The sequence below is a fragment of the Acomys minous genome, assembly GCF_964271855.1.
Source record: "Acomys minous genome assembly, chromosome: 16".
In the NCBI taxonomy this organism is placed as follows: Eukaryota; Metazoa; Chordata; class Mammalia; order Rodentia; family Muridae; genus Acomys; species Acomys minous.
This window is the reverse complement of record NC_140498.1, coordinates 42,744,626-42,760,285: the sequence shown is the minus strand read 5'-3', so window position 1 is coordinate 42,760,285 and position 15,660 is coordinate 42,744,626. Positions and strand designations below refer to the sequence as shown.

The 15,660-nt window shown below is 50.4% G+C and overlaps 1 protein-coding gene across 1 annotated transcript in view; it reads left to right on the top strand.

Annotated features, from left to right (window-relative positions):
• The window catches only part of LOC311587343 (coronin-7), a 55,816-nt gene that overhangs the window by 15,271 nt on the left and 24,885 nt on the right, over window positions 1–15,660 (top strand). The window contains exons 7-9 of the mRNA XM_084764020.1: window positions 4,506–4,556; window positions 11,579–11,665; window positions 12,121–12,203. Coding sequence (XP_084620146.1) covers window positions 4,506–4,556; window positions 11,579–11,665; window positions 12,121–12,203 — 221 coding nt within the window. The remainder of the gene's footprint in view (window positions 1–4,505; window positions 4,557–11,578; window positions 11,666–12,120; window positions 12,204–15,660) is intronic.

Below are 15,660 nucleotides of genomic sequence, written 5' to 3'. Positions count from 1 at the left end.
TTTTTGAGACAGGGTTTCTCTCTGTGTAGCCTTGGCTGTCCTGGACTCACTTTGTAGCCCAGGCTGGCCTCGAACTCACAGCGATCCGCCTGCCTCTGCCTCCCGAGTGCTGGGATTAAAGGCGTGGGCCACCACGCCCGGCTGGGTTTTGGCTTTTTGAGACAGGGTTTCTCTGTGTAGCCTTGGTTGTCCTGGACTCAATTTGTAGACCAGGCTGGCCTCGAACTCACAGAGATCAGTCAAGGAGTACATGCAGTACCACTGTCTGGCAATTAACTTTTTTTTAAGATCTGGGTTTTTGTTTATTTGTTTGTTTTTGCTTTGTTTTGTTTTTCTGTTTTTGCTTTGTTTTGTCTTTCTGTTTTTATATATATATATATATATATATATATATATATATATATATATATATGCATGGTGTTTTGCCTGCATTGTGTAGGTGTGCCATTTAGGTGCTTGGTGTCCTTGGATCTGCTGGAACTGAAGTTACAGATGGTTGTAAACTGATATGTGGGTGCTGGGCATTGAACCTCAGTCCTCTGGAGTAGTATCTAGTGCTCTTAACTGCTGAGCCATTTCTCTAGCTCCCTCAAAATATATGTTGAGATAGGATCTCGGTTTATAGCTTAAGCTGACCTGTAACTTGACTATGTAATCCAACTTGGCATCAAATTCAAGGTGATCCCTCTCCCTCTACTTTCTGAATGCTGGAATTAAAAGCATGAGTCACCCTTCTCGGCACAGCTTTATTTTTACTTAACAGACTCTTTTAGAACTGTTTTTTTTTTTAGAACTGTTTTAAAGGAAAAATATAGCAGATAATAAAGAAATTTCCTCCCAATATTCCCCTCCCCATTTCACATCCATTTTCTTTATAATTTTGTTACTGTTGTATTTAAGATGATTTGTTTTGAGTCGGGGTCTTACTATGTAGCCCTGGCTGACCTGCAACTGGCTACATAGATCAGCTTGACCTCATGGAGATCCTCCTGCCTCTGCCTCCTTAGTGCTGGGATTAAAGGCAAATGCTACCGTGTTCAGACCTATTATTACACTTTTTGGTTTTTTGAGACAGGGTTTCTCTGTGTGGCCTTGGCTGTCCTGAACTAACTTTGACAGGTGGTCTCGAACTCACAGCGAGCAATCCTCCTGCCTCTGCCTCCCAAGTGCTGGGATTAAAGGTGTGCGCCACCACCACCACTGGCTTTATTCTTTTCAGTCTTTCAGTATAACCCAGGCAGACCTTGAATTTGAAACCTACTGCCTCAGCCTCCCAAGTGCTGGGATTAACTGCACATCCCCTTCTTCTCACTACCACTTGCACTGGTGAGACACATTGTTGCAATTATATAGCCAATGATAAATTATTAGAAACTAAACTCTAATTTTCATTAGGTTGTTTGCTAGTACGTATACATGTTGGAAAGGGATGTTTGTGTCCATGCAGACCCGATGTTGAGTGTCTTTCTCTCTTACTTTCTACTTTTTCCCCCAATATGTATTCATTTTCTTTTATGTGTGAGTGTTTTGCCTGCATGTTTGTATATGTACCGTGTGCATTGTTGTTGCTCATGGCAGTCAGGAGACAGCAGTGGATCCCCTGCAACTGCAGTCAGTAACGGTTGTGAAACACCATGTGAATGTTGGAATTGAACACGGTCCTCTTCCACAGCGATAAGTGCTCTTAACTGCTGAGTCATTCCTTCACCCTTAGTTTTCTAATTAAAAAAAAAAAAAAAGACTGAGCCGGGCGTGGTGGCACATGCTTTTAATCCCATCACTTGGGAGGCAGAGGTAGGAGGATCTCTGTGAGTTCCAGGACAGCCAGGGCTACACGGAGAAACCCTGTCTCCAAAAACCAGAAACCAAAAAGCAAAAGCAAAACGAAGGAATATCTGTTTGTTAGTTTATATCTTTGGTTTCTTTCATCAGCTTTGTAGTTTGCCTCATGTTTGTTGATGCTTTGTAAGACTTATAACAAAGTACTTCAGTTCTTTGGTGATGATGCAGATGGCGTGTTTTAAATTTATAAGTCTGAGTACAATTTTTTAAAGTATGAAAACAGGCGTCTGCGCTGATGGAAGCAAAGTAGAACTATGCTAAAATATAAAAGTGGAAAGACTGGCCAGCCCCCACTTCCTCACCTCTTATATCCAACTCACTGGTTGAGCTCAGACCTTTTCTCTTTGCTTACCTCTGAAACTGTACAAGACCATAGGCACTCAATGGAGGCTTGTATTTATTTTGACCGTAGTAGAGGCAACTCCCTCTTTGCACCTATAAGTTTATTATGACCAAACCTATAAATAGTGGGTGAATACAAACTCTACTGGATTTTTTTTTTCTTGCAGTGATTGAACCCCCACGTCCTTTTGCATGCTTGTGTGCTGTGTTTGGGCTTTACTACTGAGCTTCACTGCCAGGCACGCATCGCAGCTTTTTAGGCATTTGTGCCTGTGCATGTAGACATCATGACACGTAGATCATCTTGCAGAAACAAGGACTTGTATATACAACATGAGCATTTTATTTCAGTTACAGATTTTTGTCTTTTTCCATCTTAGCCCTCAAGGTAATCCTGATCAGTTAGTGCTGAAAAGATGGTTTGGAAAGACTAGTTTCTTTTTATGTTTAAAAGCTCTTTAATCTTTAAGCTTGCTAGTGCACATGTGTAATCCCAACACTTAAGCTGAGGCAGCAGTGGGATCACTGCGAATTCAGGGCCTGCACAGGGTACAAACATACTAAGACCTCGTCTCAACAACAGTGAAGAGCACTCAGTAGGCTGAGGCAGGGATTGCTGAAGTTGAACAGGAAGGTGTGTGTGTTTGTGTGTTCTGTGGATGTGTCTGTGTTCTGTGGATGTGTCTGTGTGGATGTGTGGACATGAAGGCCAGAGTTGATCTTGGTGTCTTTCTTGATCCCTCTCCACACTACTGCGTGTGTGTGTGTTATCCTGTTCATGTGGATGTGTGTATGAGGAAGCCAAAGGTGTCCTCTTTGGTCACTCCACCTTATTTATTTATTGGAGTAGGGGACGTGTGCCACATATGCAGCCCAGACGACAACTTATGGAAGTCTGTTTTCTCTTTGTACTATGTAGGTTTCAGGGATCAAACCCAGGTTGTTGGGCAAGCACCTTTACCTGCTGAGCCATCTTACTTGAACTCTTTGTATATTTTTTTTTTTACTTAAAAAATTTTTTTTATATGAGTGTTCTACCTGCATATATATCTGTACCATATGAGTGCAGTGCCCTTGGAGGCCAGTTGGATGGTTATAAATGGTTGTAAGCCACCATGTGGGTTCTGGGAATTAAACCCAAGTCCTCTGTAAAGCAGCAAGTGCCATCTCTCCAGCCCTCTTCCACTATGTGTGTGGGGTTTTTGTTGTTGTGGTGGTGTTTTTGTTTTTGTTTTGTTGCTGTTGTTTGTTTGTTTTTGGTTCTTCGAGACAGGGTTTCTCTGTGTGTATCCCTGGCTGTCCTGGAACTCTCTTTGTAGAGCAGGCTGGGCTCGAACTCACAGGGATCCACCCGCCTCTGTCTCCAGAGTGCTGGAGTAAAGATGAGCGCCACCGTGCCCGGCTCTTACTGTGGTTTTTTGTTTTTGTTTTTTTGTTTGTTTGGTTGGTTTTTGTTTTGTTTTGTTTTTCGAGACAAGGTTTCTCTGTGTAGCCTTGGCTGTCCTGGACTAACTTTGTGGAACAGGCTGGCCTCGAACTTACAGCGATCCACCTGCCTCTGCCTCCCGAGTGCTGGGATTAAAGGCGTGCGCCACCACCACCCGGCTTGGTTTTTGTTGTTGTTGTTGTTGTTGTTTTTAAAGATGTATTTATTTATTTATTTATTATGTATACAGTATTCTGCCTGCATGTACACCTGCAGGCCAGAAGAGGGCATCGTATCCTATAACAGATGGTTATGAGCTACCATGTGGTTGCTGGGAATTGAACTCATGACCTCTGGAAGAGCAGTCAGTGCTCTTAATCACTGAGCCATCTCTCCAGCCTCCATACTGTGGTTTTTTGTTTTTTTTTTTTTTTTTGAGACAGTGTCTCTTACTGAACTTGGGTCTCCTTGACTTGGCTAAGCAGGCTAGCAGTGAGATCTGAGGGTCCCCCTATTTCCATCTCCATACCCACAGGGCTAGGGAAACACATGCACTCCTGGCTGTTATGTAAGTGCTGGGGTGGAAACTCGGGTCCTCATGCTTGCATCATCTCTCCAGCCTCAATGTGAACTTCTTTAAGTGCAAAAGTAACATCATCACATAAGTCCTGCTGCTGTGGAAGAGCATGTCTGTGAGTGACATGCCTGGCAGATAAGAGTGGTTAGGAAGGTGCAGTGTTGTCTCTGAGTGTAATCTCCTGCGAGTCTGGTCTGTGATGCCAGTCTCTGTAATGTCGTACCAACTGATGAGAGCCTGTAGGGTGAGAGACAGGCTGGCCCCAGAAACACTCAGATTTTAATAGTATCCTTTGTTTCTTTCTCCTTTCTTTTTTAGGACAAGCAGCTACGGATCTTTGACCCCAGAGCAAGTCCCAAAGCCTCTCAGGTGAGTTTTGTGTCCAATGCCAGTGCATAAAAACCTCTACTCAGGATGAGGACCACAGTCCAGCACATGGAGGGACCTAGTGGTGGCAGCTGCTGCTCCTGCTGGGAGCTCTTTCCAAGGCCTGATCTCTGGGTCCTGGGGAGGGCCTAGCTTTGATCACAGGGTGGGATGCAGCCAGGCTGCCCACAGGCTGTCAGTGGAGGCATTCCCTGACCTCAGGAATGTAATTTGAGATTTCAGCTTCCTCCTCTCCTTTGAAACCCTATTTCTTTTCTCAGCATGATCAGCAGAGGCCAGCTACTGAGGAGTCAGAAAGAACCACCTTTCTACTTTCTGTATCTCGGACTTTTAGTAGGCCATAGATGGACCAAGTTCCCATTACTATAAGATGTAGGAACTGCAGGGGTTTTGTTATTATCTGTGTGCTGGGTGCATAGAGCCCATATTGTCATGATTTCCAAATGAGGTGGCAGGCATGGGGCCTCTGGAGAGTCATTCATTTCTCTGAGACCCTGTAGGCAGCAGTCAGCCAGCTACACACATGGCCTTGTCCCAGTGATTATTGAGGGCTTCTCTGTCCGGGAGGGTTTAGTGTTTGCCCTGAGAAACTGGCTCAAATGAGGACTCAGGCCAGCAGATGGTCCAGTGATAAGTGTTCTAGAAGTCATCTGAGGGGTATAGAGGGGAGACCGGAGCTTGTTCTAGAATTAATCTGAGAGGTTCAGAGGGGAGGCAGCCTGTCTGTTGAGAAGGCCTATCCCCTGGGCTGTGGGAAACCGCTTGAGAGTTTTAAGCAGGGAGTGAGATCAGTGAATTTCTGTTTCTATTTCCTCTCTCTCAAGACTTATTTTTATTATGTTTTTATGTGTACACATGTGTGTATGTGTGTGTGTCAGAGAGAGTCTGCATGTACACACAGATACATGGGTGCCCACTGAAGACAGCATAGGAGATTAATCCCTGGACCTAGAGTTGCAGGAATCTGTGAGCCACCTGATATGGGTGTGGGGAACTCAGCTCAGGAAACACTCTTGACTGCTGAGCTATCCCTTCTGACCTCTCTCTTTCTTTCTTGAGACAGAGCCTTACTATGTTGCCCCAACAGGTACTCAATGTATACCAGGCTGGCCTTGAACTCATGATGCCACCATACTTGGTACTTTCAAGACAGGGTTTCTTTGTGTAATAGCCCTGGCTGCCCTGGAACTCTCTTTGTAAAAGACCAGGCTGGCCTCAAACTCACAGAGATCCACCTGCCTATGTCTCCCAAGTGCTGGGATTAAAGGTGTGTGCCACCAAGCCCAGCTATTTCTTTCCTTTTTAGAAAAGGTTTATTGTCCTTTTAAAAATATTTATTTTGCCGGGCGTGGTATTACTCTGAGTTATGTGTCTGGGTAAAGGTTTATTATGTAAGTGCAGATGCCTGCAGAGGTCAGAGGCATTGGATTCCCTGGAGCTAGAGTTACAGACAGTTGTGAGCTGCCTAACATGGGTGCTACGAAGCAAACTTGGGTCCTCTGCAAGATGGTCATGCATACTGACCTGCTGAAGCATCTCTAACCCTAGGATTTCTTTCTTTCTTTTTTAGTTTTTCAAGGCAGGGTTTCCTCTGTATAGTTCCTGGAGTCACTTTGTAGACCAGGCTGGCCTCAAACTCACAGCGATCCGCCTGCTTGTGCCTCTGTGAGTGCTGGGATTAAAGGTGTGTGCTGCTGCCGTCGCCGCTGCCACCACCACCACCACCTAGCAGAATTTGTATTTCTTAAAAGAACTAGAAAGGGAGGTGTGATGCAAAGTCTTGTTTCCTAGTAAAGACCTAGGCCCATCACAAGAGTCCTCCTCCTCTTTTGAGGACTGGTTCCCCATAAGGAGTTCAGGATAGCCTGGGGCATCCTTTCATCCTCAAAAATCTGTTCACATGGTACATTATGCCTCCTGGGCCTAAACAGTTGCACTCAGGTGGGCTGAGGGCTAAAAAGTGGCCTCTGTCTGATAGGAGACTTGAGAGCAGAGTTGACCACACCTTAGCCTTGTAGCTGCTGATTTCATCCCAGGAGGTCATTTGAATCTCAGGTTGATACAGGTTGATACAGTTGCCTGGTAGGCTTTCTCAGACCTCCAAGCCTTTGCCTAGAAAGAGGTCCCCAGGTCTATTTTAAGGTGAGATAGAAGCTCCTTCTCAGGGTGCCTTGCCCAGGGTTCTGAGGACACTATAAAAAGCACCTGCACTCGTGCCTACAGAGCATCACACAGTCAAATCCTCTAGTGTTTTCTTTCTCCATTCCCCTTTGCTGTGGCCTCTTTCCAGCCTGCTTTCTCCCCCATCCCTGCCGCCCCCCTCTTCCTCCCCTCCTACGCCTCCCTCACACCCCACAGAGGTGGTCTGTGAGTAAGGCTGAGGTGGAGCTGGTGTGGCTGCTAGCCAAGGGGCTCCAAGTTGTTGAAGAGTACAGGCAGGCGTTGAGGATCTGGGGGCTGGAGGAGCCCCCTGGAGGGGCTTCAGCCAGGAGAGCTGGGAAGAGCGTGGGCAGCTCCATTGGCCGCTGGGATGGCGCCTGTGCTTGGCTCTGAGGCTCTATGCAATGCGGGGGCAGCAGCAAGCCTGGAATGCTGCCCTCCAACCGTCCCTGCCTCCCCCCCACCCCCCAACTTCCGCCCAGGGCATCTGGCCCACACCTGGCTTCTATTAGGAAAACCGCGGCGGCCAGGGTGGTGTGAGCTCAGGGGCCAGCTCAGAGAGATTCCTTCTGAAAGTGCTTTCTCTGAGTCTTAACGGGAGTCAGGTGGGGGTTGGGGTGAAGTGTTCTACCCTGCAGTCCTACCTGTGCCTGCCTGGGCCTCGCCTTGCCTCAGCCCTGCTGTCCCCCAGAGACTGGAGGCTGCCCATGGCTCCAGAATGGTACTCTCCCCACTGTCAACTTCTGTCTATGCCTCTAGGCACTTGGGCTTGGAGCAAGTGACCCTTGGGTGGCTCCCTACTGTATTTTATACCCCTATTTCGTTTAATTTTTTCAAGAGTCGCACTGGATGTCTGGCTCTTTAGACCAGGCTGGCCTCGAACTCACAGAGATCCACCTGTCTCTGCTCCCAAGTGCTGGGATTAAAGAAAACACTACCAAGCTGTTTTTTTTTATTGTGAGAGACAGGATCTTATATAGCTTAGGCTTGCCTTGAACTTACTACATAGCTGAGTCTGGCCTTGAACTTCTGATCTTCCTGCCTTCACTTTTTTTTTTTTAATGGAGTTTCTCGGTGTGTTGCCCAGACTCAAGTGAACTTCTGTTTTAGCATCCTGAGCAACTGTCATGGGCCCTAAGACTCAGCAGAGGAACAGAGCCCTCTAGCTCGGTCTCTCCAATCTCCCCGCTAGAGCCCAGGGTGAGAGCAAGCAAGGTCCTAAAGCCATTGCTAATCCAGAGAGGCGGCAACTCTCTTTTAAGTATTTATGTTTATGTGTATAAATGTTTTGCCGGCATGGGTGTGCGTGGGCCTGGGGTTATGGATGGTGGTGAGAGCTGAGGGAGGGAGGAGAGGGAGCCAAGAAGGTATCTGCTGGGAGTTGTTGCTGCTTAGGAGTTCGTACATCCCCTGGAGAAGTTCCCTTTACCCTAGAAAGGAGTTTGGAGTTCCCTCCCCTACACAGGAAGTGTTGCCATGGCGCTGGAGAGGCTTGGTGACTCTGTGACCGCACCTCAGCTAGAATGAGAATATGCCACTGTCCCCTGGTTGTTGCAGGGCTGGGGCTGCTGGTCCACTGCCATTCCTGTTCTTTTCTCCAGGCCAGATACGGGGAGAATTGTCAGGGGACATGACCATTAGGGTGCTCAGTGACCTTACACTATCGGCCAGCCTTTGAAGTTTGCTGGAAACCAGAGGGCACCTGGACTAGTGGTGGTCCCACCTGTGCCACCTGCCAACTAGGAGTCTCTCAGCACCTGAGTCCCAGGGCCCCCTCATGATAATGGGTGCTAGCTCACAAGCCTTAGGGCAGTCAAGGCAGACAGCTTCCTCTGTTCAGGCCCCTGGCTTCTCCATCCGTGAATGGGAAGGAGGAAGGTGTGGACCGCAGCGCATTCTACTCTAGTGTAAATCTCTGCGTGGAAAACTGCCGGTGGCAGCCGTCCTTAGCCTGTGGGAGATACAGAGGTCCTTGTGCTCACGCATGAGCACTAGAGGGACCAGGAATGTTAAACACACAGGCTTCTCCCTTCAAAGGGAGGGATGCATGGCCTGTTTGTCAGCCCAGAAGGCTGGGAGCGGATGTGGTCAATAGCCTAATGACATTTGCGCCCTCTGTGTGGCCAAGAACACGCCAGATCCTCCCCTAGACCTCGAGATCATGAGCTTGTCAATCTATAGAACTCATCTTTATAGAAGGTGTCACATGTACCTTACAAAGAACTTTGGTGTCATCGTGTCTTAACTTTATTGTGCATACAGGATTGAGTTAATTATCATGGGGAACATTTTCAACCAATTGTTCTGTGCTTAAATATGCCTAAAATAAACCACTCAGGGGGTCAGACTCCGAAGTTTGAACCAACACCAACTGCTGATTGTGCTGAGCTGAGCTACCTCCTTGGCTCCGGCAGATCGTTCGTTACTCTGCTGACCATGGGAGTTGCAGGGACTGCGGCCCCAGCTTAGCTGCCTCCTCCTCTCTACCTGCAGGCAGCTTCAAGGGCCTGCTTCTGTGCAGAGCTAGCTCTGTATAGACTCTTTATTCTAACTCAAATAAAATGTTACTTTATAGTGATTTCAGTTACATTCTGTGCCCTGTTGCCTTGTAAAACACACATTTGCAGCTGGATGTGATGGTGCCCATCTAAACATGCAAGTCCAGCACTTAGGCCGAAGCAGAAAGCAGTGTTCAAACCCAAGCTGGACTGCATGGCAGAACCCTGTCTTAGAAAAATACGCTGTTCCCCCCCCCCAAAAAAAAACCCAATCCACAAAACACAGTACAGTGCTGAGCATTTAGCAGATTTCTTTTTCTTTTTTTTTTTCCTGAGACAGGGTTTCTCTGTGTAGCCTTGGTTGCCCTAGACTCACTCTGTAGACCGGGCTGGCCTCGAACTCACAGAAATCTGCCAGTCTCTGCCTCCCTGAGTGCGGGATTACAGGCGTGTGCCACTGTTTCCAGCTGCATTTAGCAGATTTTCTTTTGTTTTTGTTTTTTGAGACAGGGTCTCTCTGTGTAGCCTTGGCTATCCTGGACTCCCTTTGTAGACCAGGCTGACCTTGAACTCACAGCGATCCACCTGCCTCTGCCTCCAGAGTACTGGGATGACAGGCCTGTGCCACCATGCCCAGCTGCATTTAGCAGATTTTAACACTCAGCCCTTGCAGTAGATTTCCGGGGGAAGATGTCATTGTGTTTCTTCTTTTTTTTTTTTTTTCCATTGTGTTTCTTATAGATGAGCAAACTGAGGCATAGGACTCCTCCAAGGACAGGAGCAGTAGAGACACGCCTGGGTGTCTAGTTCAGCTTCCTCTTATACCCTTCATCTTGCTCCTTTCTTGGCCCTTAATAGTAACTACAGTGGAGTCACTCTGTTCAGTCTGGCTGGCCTCCTGGTGTGTAAGTGGTTCGTGGACTTGGGAACCTTCCCTGCTTTGTTCCTCTGTGTCTCCAGCTCCTAGCGTAGCACATTCACATCATGAGAGAAAGAACAAGCAACTCCACTAACATTCCTGCCCTTTGAAACCTGTGCTGCCCCACTGGCGCCTCCTAGCACAGCTCTTGGCCCGTACATAGCAAGCCTCAAGTGTTTGTTGACTATGAATGAGTGAGGGAGTGAAACGCAAACCGGTTATGAGCCGTCTAGTTCTCTGCCTTCACGAGGGACATTGCACACTAGTGAAGGAACAAGAACTCATAGGACAGGCTGCTGACCCGTAATAGTGCATCAGAGGTGGGGCTGGCCAGTACCCTGACCCTCGTCCTGACCCCCACATAAGCCCCTCTTACGTGGAGAGAGAAGGATGGGGCCGTAGTTCTCAGGCTTGCTCTCCAACTTCCTGTGCCACTGTGGCTGGTGGGAAGGGAACAGTGAGAAGGACAGGCAGGCGGAGCATTTCCAGTGGTCTCCCACGCTGGGGTCAGCCTCTGTGTGCTGGGGAGGGGGCGCCGGGCCAGCGTCTCCAAGATGCTTCCCTCCCTCATTCATTCCCAAGGAGCAGATCGTGGGAAGTTTGGAGGAGGCTGGCCACATTTGGGGTGAGCTATTTTTGGTAACAGGGTCCTTGTCTCAGGCTCCAGGGGCCAGCGTGACTGGGAGAGAGCTGTTTGCGTTTCCTCTGCCCCTGAACTCCCTCCTGCCAGGGCCCAAGGGGGGACAGGGGCCTTTGCCTGCTTGTGAACTTCTTTTTCCTTTCTTGGGGCCTCCAGCCTTTCTGTCTGTCAGATGCTCCGACACCCCTGAAGGGCCACCAGGGGCACTCACTGCTTTACTCTCTCGGGGATGTTACCCAGAGCTTGGCCCCAGGCCCTCGCTCTGGCCTGCTGGCAGGGACAGGAGGCAGCAATAATCCTTCTAATCCTGTGATTTGCACGGGGCTTTCCTCAAGGCCCAGTCCTTCTATGTGCACTCTCAGTTGATCCTCCAGGCAGCCTCAAGGAGTGGGTGGCGCGGGCACCGTAAGCCTCGTTTACAAGTGTGGAGAATGAGCTCTGCCAAGGATGTGCACTCCCCACGTTCATATGGCTGCTGACCCACGAGGACCCTCAACCATCAGCTTTCACTGGGCACCTACAGAGGGGAAGAGAGTGCTGCTGCCTCTGGTCCTGCCACAGCAGCCCTCTCAGGAGGAGGGAGAGTGAACCTGAGCCTGATGTCTCCTGCATGCAGAGATGCCCTCAAAAGTGGAGGCAGACCTCTTCCTTTGACACATGTGGCCTTCTTTCTGTTCTCTGTGGGTGCTCAGACAAGTAGACACAGAATGTCCCAGCTCCCAGCCGCTCAACATGCTTGTCCCCAACAGGACCCTGGTGGCTCAGTGCTTTCTCTTGTCTCTTGCAGAGCACACAGGCCCATGAGAATAGCAGAGACGCCCGGCTGGCATGGACAGGCATTCAGGAGCACCTTGTGTCCACTGGATTCAACCAGGTAGTGGTTCCCCCAGCATTTATGGCACTGCCAGCCAGGGATTCGTCTAGGCCTTTGGGCTCCTGCTTCAGGAAAGCTGGGTGAGGCCATTGGGAGGTAGGGTGCACACAGCCAGGCCTGTCCATATACGGCCTGGCTGTGCAGCTGGGTCTCAGGGCCCCCAGGGAACTGAGGGTTTTAGAGAATTGGCAGATTCCATTTGCAGTAGCTAAGCTTGACCCTGGGACCCATAGTGGCCCCATAGGGACCAGAGTCCATGGAGGGAAACGCCCCTTGTCCCTTGTCACCTAAAAGTTCTTAAAGGGGCAGGGCAAGACATGAAAACCCAAACTCTCCCTCCCTGTCATGACTCCCTTCTGCTCTGGGGCAGGTGGCCACGCCTGGCTGAGCCCTCAGGCGTTAGGTCCCAGGAGCAGGTAAATTCCTCTGAGCCTTTCTCTGGCTCCCCACCACAGATGCGTGAGCGAGAAGTGAAACTCTGGGACACACGCCTCTTCAGCAGCGCCCTGGCCACCGTCACCTTGGACACCTCACCTGGGTAGGAACTTTGACATGCTGGGAGCTGGGGGCCAAGAGTCTAGAAGGTGTCCAATCTAGCCACTGGTGATAGCCCCTTTCATGGAGGCTGGCTGAGCACTAGAGTGTGGCGGACGCTGAGCCCGGGCTGTACCTGGCCCTCCAGGATCCCCGGTTTTACCAGCAGGGGGTGCTGAGGCAGCCCGTAATGGACCATGTCTTAAATGTCCTGTCCTCCTGGAGCTCTGCCAGGCAAGTAGTCTCCTGGTCATGAGTACAGGTCACTACCTAGGGGTTCATTTAAGTGTGTTTTTAAATTAGGAGTGGGGGTTATAACCTTGAAAATGTGTCGTTGGGGTACAGGCGGCAGGAATGGGCTTGATTTTGCTATGGACGTTTTCATGAAGCCGAGGACCCAAGGATGCATGAGGTTGTGGTAGGAGGATGGGACACCGAAGCCGCCTATGGGAGGACGTGTAGGCTTGGAGTCCACTGAGAGTTATATTAGAAGTTTTCTTGGGACCTGCCTCACATATGTTCCCAGATAGCACAGGAGGGTAATGTGCACTTCATTCCTGCCTCCCAGAAAAGCGTGGAAGAAAGTTTATGGCTACGCCTGGTGGGATCCCTGGCCAGGCCAAGCCACTTTGTGTAGAGATGGCCTTGGTCTGTAATGGCTTACGAACCAGTCACCAGCAAGCTGGCACTTAGGATAAACAGTCTTTTCAGACTGCGAGGCCATCAAGAATGGCTGAGGAGATGGAGGGCTCCAAGAGTCTCAAGAGACTTTGCCAGGCATGGCTGCAGCGCAAGGAGGGAGGGACTTAGTCCCTGCTCTGATGCCTTGGCTGTGACTGATGGAAGGGCTGTCCAGGAACCCTTCTGGGTAGACTGACTGGGGAATACTAGAGCCAGGAAAGGTTCCTGGACCTTGCCTAGCTTGTCCAGCTTGCCCTTTCTATAATAGCTCAGAACTGAAAAATCTGAATCACGGAGGAGCAAGGGCTTCTCAGAGGCCCAGCAACAAGACTGTCATGTTAGGGGTCAGGGAATGCTTGGGGAAGTGGTATTTTCCTGTTGCCCTCAGAGGATGAGGTGCAGTCAGGAGACAGGAGACCCTCTAATGCGCAGGGCGAGGCCAGGACACCTGTTGTTTTGTTTTTCTGTGTAGTCCTGGCTATCCTGAAACTGACTCTCTAAACCAGGCTGGTCTCAAACTCAGAGAACCACCTGCCTCCGCCTCCCAAATGCTGGGATTAAAGAAGTGCGCCACAATGCCTGGCTTGGCAGGATCTATTCTGTAGTGAAGAAGGCAAAGCTGAGGCATATTCAGAGTCAGGGGCTGGATCTCAAGAAAAGGTGGTCCTGCCCTGGAGGAGACAGAGGTGCTAGGCTTTGGGGCTGCACAGCCAGTGTTTGTCTTGTATATTCATCCAGGCCTGGCACTGTCCTGGCACCTCATCTTCCAAACCTACTCAAGCCACATGACCTGCTCCCTGCAGGCCGCCAGCAGAGGTGCTATGGGTGTGAAGGGCACCTGGCACCATCTGTCCGGTACTCTTCACCTGCCATTATTCAGCCGATTAGGCTCCACTCTCTGTGGTAGTGGCGCTGAGTGCCCCTCCCCCACAGGGCATCTCCTGCCTAGCCTTAGGATGGCCCCTGGAAGAGTTAACCATGCCCAGACCCCATGGTGCCACTGGCCAGGGCTGACCCTATAATTACAGCAGTTAAGAATAGCCTCGAAGGACCAACAAGGACTGGAATTTGTCAAATTACTCCCAGATGGGCGGCCAGGCCAACATTCCTCCTCTCAGCCCCCAAGCCCTAGCCTATGCCCTGGCAAGCTGACACCCTTGGCAAGGGAGCTAGGACTCTCCAGCCTCCCTCCATAACGCTGGTGGACATTGGTGCATGCCAGTATCTAGGCTGTTCAGAGAGGTCGCAGGTCCCTGTGTCCTCACAGGCGTACTGTAAAGCAGACCCTCCCCCATGATCGTGAGCCACCATGTGGTTGCTGGGAATTGAACTCAGGACCTTTGAAAGAGCAGCCAGTGTTCTTAACCTCTGATCCATCTCTCCAGCCCCCCTCCTTCCCCCATGAGTGACAACGGAAAGTGGACAGAAGTGCCAACTCTGGGCACAGCTATGGGGGAGGTTGGCAGCTGTGTCTCCTCACCACTCTTGATCTCTCTGTTACAGATTTTCCATCTTGGTTTAGGCAGAACAGTTTGTGCTCACAAGAGCTACAGGGCCTAAGGGTCAGGCACATGCCCTTCCCCACCCTCCTCTTCCAGGGGCATTTGTCATGGTTCCCATCTCTGTCCTCCCGTTGTCATTTCTGGAGTGTCTATCAGGATGCTTGCCACAGTGCCAAGAGTGGCAGGGTGTTGCCAGGCTTCGTCATCCCATGTGGAGGGCTCAGGCTGCCATCCAGGGGGCCTTTCCCGCATTTCCTGTGTCCCAGATCCCAGTTTCAACATAGGGGGAGGTGCAGAACAACAGGAGGTTCTGCAAAGCCCCTGCTGAAGGACAGCTTTGGTTCAGGAGATGAGGAGGCATGCCTGTCTCATGTTCCTGTCTCCTGGCTGTACCGCGAGGGCTGTGCCTGAAGATATGTGGGTAAACGGCAGGTCCTAGCCTTTGTGGCAACAGGGTGAAAACTCTCCCCTGTGCTGGTCAGCTCTCTCTAGAGCAGGAAGGTGTGAGGATCCCATCCAGCTTGCCACTATGAGAGCTATTCCCGTTGTCTCACGTGGAGTGTGCCTTTCATCTTCTCTAAAGGAGGTTGTGAGGCGTACAGAGCTCTCGGGAACAGTGCTTCTGGTGCTAAGATCCACACTCCTCCCCATGCCCATCTGGCCTCACAGGGGTAGAACTGCCTTCCGTGGAGACTGGCATCTTGGCCTGGTCCCCACTAGGGATGGCATGATCTGACTTTTCTTGGGGGGCTCCTCCCCTTTCTCTAGGTCTTGCCACTCCACCCTGCCATCCCTCTAGGCCAGGTTTGCTTTGCAGCGAAAACATTTACTCAGCAGTCGCCCACAGGCCCACAAAGGCCCCTTTGATGGGGCTGCTGAGAGGGGCAGGCTCACCGCGCCTGCCGTCCTAATAGAACCCAGGCCTACAGGAAATCCACCTGGGCTGCTGCCGCCACCACTGCAACCTCAGTAGAAAGGGGCCCCACCCAGGCCCAGTGCTACCACCTACTGCCCCACATGACCCGCCATCCACCTCCTCCCACTTCCAGAGCCCTCAGCAGCCACTAATTGGATCCAGAGCCTCGTATGGCTGAGCCTGACTTGACACTGACATCAACACCCTAAACCACAGTGCCTGCTCCCCCAGGCCTGGCTGGGCCTCCTCCTTCCCTTCAGGGGTGAGACTTGGTACCAGGGCCATGACCCACAGGAAGACGCTGATTGGCATTGGAGCCTGTGGCTCTTCCACTCCCCCAGGGCCCAACTCTTCTTTTCATC